This window comes from Orycteropus afer, unplaced genomic scaffold, assembly GCF_000298275.1.
Source record: "Orycteropus afer afer isolate SDZICR_OR568_19922 unplaced genomic scaffold, OryAfe1.0 scaffold00002, whole genome shotgun sequence".
Lineage (NCBI taxonomy): Eukaryota > Metazoa > Chordata > Mammalia > Tubulidentata > Orycteropodidae > Orycteropus > Orycteropus afer.
In genome coordinates, this window is record NW_006921589.1 from 37,780,021 (window position 1) to 37,785,456 (window position 5,436).

Here is a 5,436-nt window from a genome sequence, read left to right on the forward strand (position 1 = left end):
AAGTCGGCCCTGACTCATAGTGACCCCCGACTCATAGTGACCCCTCCTTGGGTTTCCAAGGCAGCATCACTACAGAAGTAGGATTGCCCAACCTTCCTTCAGAGGAGTGGCTGGTGGGTTTGAACCGCCAGCCTTCTGGTAAGCAGTCAAGTGCCTTAGGCACTATGCTACCAGAGCTCCTAAATAGAGAGGGAAAACAATGTGGAACAAAACTCAAAATCATTTGGAGAAAAAGAAAAAAAAGGTGGAGACCAGATTTGCTGGTCTGATAGAGCCTGGTGGAACCACTGAGACTATGGTCCCTAACTGCCCTTTAGGTCTGGAATTGAAGCCACACCTGTGGTTTCCAGCCAAACAAAATATAGGTATATGAGTTGAAGATTTACCTCAAGTAGATACACTCTTCAGAGAGAACAATCATGGGAGAAAGAAGGGATGCTTATGCACAGGGAGACAGCTCAGGGGGCAGAAGTGTATGGAGGGATGGACACTGGGGAAGAGGTAACTATGGGGAGGAAGTGGGAGGGGAGCTGTTGCATTGTGGTAAACTGTGGTCAATGACATGAGACAAAGGATATGTGAACTGCTACATGGAAAGTGAATTTGCTCCGTAAATCTTCACCCAAATCATAATAATAAAAAAATTAAAAAAAAAGAAAGAAAAGAAATACCATTTGAACCAACCATCCCTTTACTAGGTATACATCTCACTAAAGAAGTGAGAGCCAGGGCAAGAACAGACATATGTACACCCATGTTCATCACAGCACTATTTACAATAGTCATAAGATGGAAACAACCTAGGTGTCCATCAACTGAGGAATGGATAACCAAATTATGGTACATACACACAATGGAATACTATGCAATGTAAAGAATATAGAATCAGCAAAACACTGCGTAACGTGGATGAACTTGGAGGACATTATGCTAAGTGAAATAAGTCAATCACAAATGCACAAATATTATATTAGTCCATTATTGTAAAAGTCAAGGAAAGGTTTATCTATGGAAGGAAATTTTCTTTGTTGGTTACCAGGGGTGGGAGGGGAGGGAACACTGTTAGGTAGATAGAGATAAGTATTGATTTGGGTGAAGAGAAGGGCAATGTACCAAATGTGAGTGATCAATATGGTGGCAATGATGAAGAGAAAGACACAGAGAGGTACATGGGAGATACAGACAACAAAGATGAACCCTTTTGCACATACAGCACTGTGTTGTCCGTGAAGGCAAACATGGGTATATGGGTGGAGAGATGGGTGGACAGATGAGTGGACAGGCTGTACTAGTAGGTACGTCTATGAAGCGGGGTGTATACCCAAGAACATATATAGGGTTGGCAGACAATGGTCCTATAAGTTTATTTGTATGATCTGAATTCCCAGGTGTATAGTAGAGCTGACAAGAGGCAAGGTGGTAGTCATTACTTGGTCACAGCCAGCTAGCTACCCAGAGGGACCAAGTAGTTAAACTTGTGGGCTCGGCACCATAGTTGCAGGTGACATCAAGCTCAAGTGGCATTAACATGCTACACAAAACATTGTTCCACCTCCTACTTTGGTGAGTAGCAACTGGGATTTTAAAAGCTAGCAAGCTGCCATCTAGATGCAACGATGGGGCTCTCCTCGCCCAGAGCAAAGAAGAATGAAGAAAACCAAAAATTCATGGATACTATCAGTCCTAACGACTGGTACACCATCCGATCTGCAGCCTATATGACTATGAGACCAGAAGAACTAGATGGTGCCCGGCTACCACTGTCATCCAATTGGAAGGGATGTAGGAGATCCTGGATAGAGAGGGAGAACAATGTGGACAAAACCCAAAATCATTTGGAGAAAAAAAAAAGGGGGGGCGATCAGGTTTGCTGGTCTGATAGAGCCTCGTGGAACCACTGAGACTACAGCCCCTAGCTGCCCGTCAGGTCTGGAATTGAACCCACACCTGTGGCTTCCAGCCAAGCAAAAGACAGGCATATGAGTTGAACATTTACCTGAGGTAGATACACTCCTAGGAGAGAACAATCATGGGAGAAAGAAGGGCTGCTTATGCACAGGGAGACAGCTCAGGGGGCAAGAGGACATGGAGGGATGGACACAGGGAAGAGGTAATTATTGGGAGGAAGTGGGAGGGGAGCTGTTGCATTGTGGTAAATTATAGTCAATGTCATGAGACAGTGTATGTGAACTGCTGTATGGCAAGTGAATTTGCTCTGTAAATTTTCACCCAAATCACAATTTAAAAAAATATATATATAATATAAAGAGGTATGCAGTCTTATATGCAGCTAAACCATGAAACGAATACTGTGCCAGCTGGAAGGCAGTTTTCTTTTTTTTTTTTTCCTTAGTCACTAATATTTCAACAGTACTCTCTCAAATTCTGTATTACAATAAAGAACATATAAGACTTGCAACTCTTACATTTTCTCCACCATTATGACACACAATAGAGATTTATCTTTAAGCTTTAGTTTCACATTAGAAAACTGTATTTTACTTTCAAATGTAACATCCTGTGTTTATTTGCAAGACAACATTCATTCTGTAAGATCTAAAATGTGATGGGGTTATGTTCTCATGGAATTGTTTTTTAGGTTATTTCTTGAAGTAGGCATAAATTATATGAAGTGGTTTTATTTCAGTTTTAACTAATATTTGCCTAAAAAGAACTGAAGTTAGCTGGATTGCTGGTACTTTTAAAAATTCACTGAGCCTAAATATTCTGGGGCTCAAACAGATTTGTGCTGTTTTTCACCACCTCAAACTGTTTACATCTAAATTTATTTTAAACACTTAAGAGAATTTTAACGAATAAAATTCTTTAATATTAGAGAATAAATCACCACCATGTTATTAGGAGGGAGCTCTGGTGGCATAGTGCCTAAGGCATTTGACAGCTAACCAGAAGGCTGGCGGTTCAAACCCACGAGCCACTCCTCGGAAGGAAGGTTGGGCAATCTACTTCCATAGTGATACTGCCTCGGCAACCCAAGGGGGGGTCACTATGAGTCGGGTCCGACTCGACGGCACACAACAACAACAACAAATGGCTAATGGGGAGCTCTGGTAGCAGAGTGCCTAAGGCATCTGATTGCTAACCAGAAGGCTGGTGGTTCAAATCTACCAGCCACTCTTCGGAAGGAAGGTTGGACAATCTACTTCCGTAGAGATACCACCTCAGAAACCTAAGGAGAGAGAGGTCGCTGAGTCGGATCCGACCCGATGGCACATAACAACAACAAAAACAAGTTATCAGAAAAAAGAAACTAATGGGTGGAGGTGAAAAGAATCCTTCTTGCTCCACCTCCATCTCCACCCCCACCTCCCAAAAGGAACCAACCAGGAAAATCGAAGGCTGACTTCGGTTCAAGGTTACAGAACCTCTAAAGTACAATGGAATGAAAAACATCCAGGCTTCTTAGATCTGGGAAAGCACGTCTGACCGTCTGGCACACTGGAGAATGGGGCTCACTGCCAGGTCACAAACTCCCATACACTCAGCAGCTAGCAATCTCTCCTTGCAAAACTAAAACTTTTCAAGAGCAGAAACAACAGGCAGTCGGAGTGGAGACCGGATGAGCCGAAAGACACCAGCCGCCAAGACCCTTTATCGGCTGCTTAAAAAGTTGTTTTGCCAATGATTCACCGTCTCTCGCGAGGGCAGGGAGCCACAAAAGCAGACGGGGCGACCCAAAAGGTCGGCGAGCCTCTGACCACACACAAGACGATGCTTTGTTGTTGTTGTTGTTATGTGCCATCGAGTCGGCCCCGACTCATAGCGACCCCTCCTTGGGTTTCCGAGGCAGTATCACTACGGAAGTAGGATTGCCCAACCTTCCTTCCGAGGAGTGGCTGGTGGGTTTGAACCGCCAGCCTTCTGGTTAGCAGTCAAGTGCTTTAGCCACTATGCTACCAGAGCTCCTAAGACGATGCTAGTGACCCCTAAATACCCTAGCCGGAGAACCTTTCCCTCTACAGACACGGAAACAAAGCAGATCCAGCGCTACTTTACTCCAAAACCCCCCAGATCTCAGGGTGAGCAGGCCCAGCGGAAAACTACCCTTGCTGCGGCGTCCCGTTATTACCTGACGTTCCGTGCAGGACCCTGCGCCGGAGTCGGGGCTCCAGTCGCTGCCGCTGACTTCGGACGGCATCCAGAGACCACCTTCTTCAGGGCTCTTTGGCCACTCCGAGCTGCCATGGTCGTCTCACCGAAGCCGGTCGCCACCTCCTGGACCAGGCCGGCGGATCCGCCCTCCTCTGGCCCAGCTCCACCACCCGGCTCCGGCCCTTGCAGCCAATCGGCGGCCCCCTGAACCTCCAGTCACGCCCTTCTTCCCTCTATGATTGCTTAAAGCTGACGCATGCTCCCACTGCCTTACGGCTGACAGTAAACGCCTGCGTCATCCTATCAGCCAGTCAAAGGGGGCACAAGTTTGCGAGGGCACACCCTTTTCCGGCGTCCTGGCGGGCCCTAGTTTTTTCTCTCGCGCGCGGGCGTCATACGCACCACACAGAGTCCCGGCTCACCGCACCTCCGGCACTGGAACTCTACCCGGAACTCGCCAACGGCCACAGTTCTCGGCGCTGCTTTGGGTGGTGAGGCCCGACACGTGAGCTCAGCCTCTGAAGAAGCCGTGGGTTCTGGGTGTTCATTATGTAACTGTCCAAACCGGTGTGTACGGAGTAGGAAGCGCCATCGCTCCTGGCTGCGAAGTCCAGCGGTCAGAGACCTACTTGTTAATGATTGTCTAATACTTGCCATGCTTACCCAGGGGTTGTGATGAGGGCAACATAAAATCACTCACTGGGTAAGGAATTCCGTTTTCGAAGATAACATAAGTTCCATCTTATGAATCATTAGGATTCGTATGTGGTGTGGGTTCCCCTTATTTTAGGCAATTCACACGAACTTGTTCAGATTCACTCATTTCAGAAACCGGTCAGTCATCAAGTTCCGATTTCTTTTTCCAGTGTTCCCAGGCCCTTATTAAATCTTCACAATCTATAGTTTTACTCATCTTTAAAGTGAGGCTAGTAATGCTATACACTTTATAAGATTGTGAGGTATAAATGTGATTGTGAGATAGTTGATTACATATCAAACATTCTGTATCTTTCTGTGCTACTCTAAAATCACATAATATAAAAGTCACTATTATGCTTTCAAAATACGTATATGTAAGCACTTACAATGTGAACTTAGACATGTGGCAGCTTTCGTGAGGCTTTCTAACTTTATGGAAACCAAAAACCAAACTCACTGTCATCCAGTCATTCCCGCTCATAGCGACCCCTTTTGGGTTTCCGACGCGATAAATCTATGGAAGTAGAGTGCCCGATCTTCCTTCTGGGGAGTGGCTGGTAGGTTTGAACCGCCAACCGTCTAGTTACCAGTCAAATGCCTTAGGCATTATGCCACCAGAGTTCC

General features: G+C 45.9%; 1 protein-coding gene across 1 annotated transcript in view; it reads right to left on the reverse strand.

Moving 5' to 3' along the window:
• Positions 1-4,206, reverse strand: part of COQ10B (coenzyme Q10B) — a 47,247-nt gene extending 43,041 nt beyond the window's left edge. Inside the window, exon 1 of the mRNA XM_007935414.1 lies at positions 4,091-4,206. Coding sequence (XP_007933605.1) covers positions 4,091-4,206 — 116 coding nt within the window. The remainder of the gene's footprint in view (positions 1-4,090) is intronic.
• Between the last annotated feature and the right edge of the window lie 1,230 nt (positions 4,207-5,436).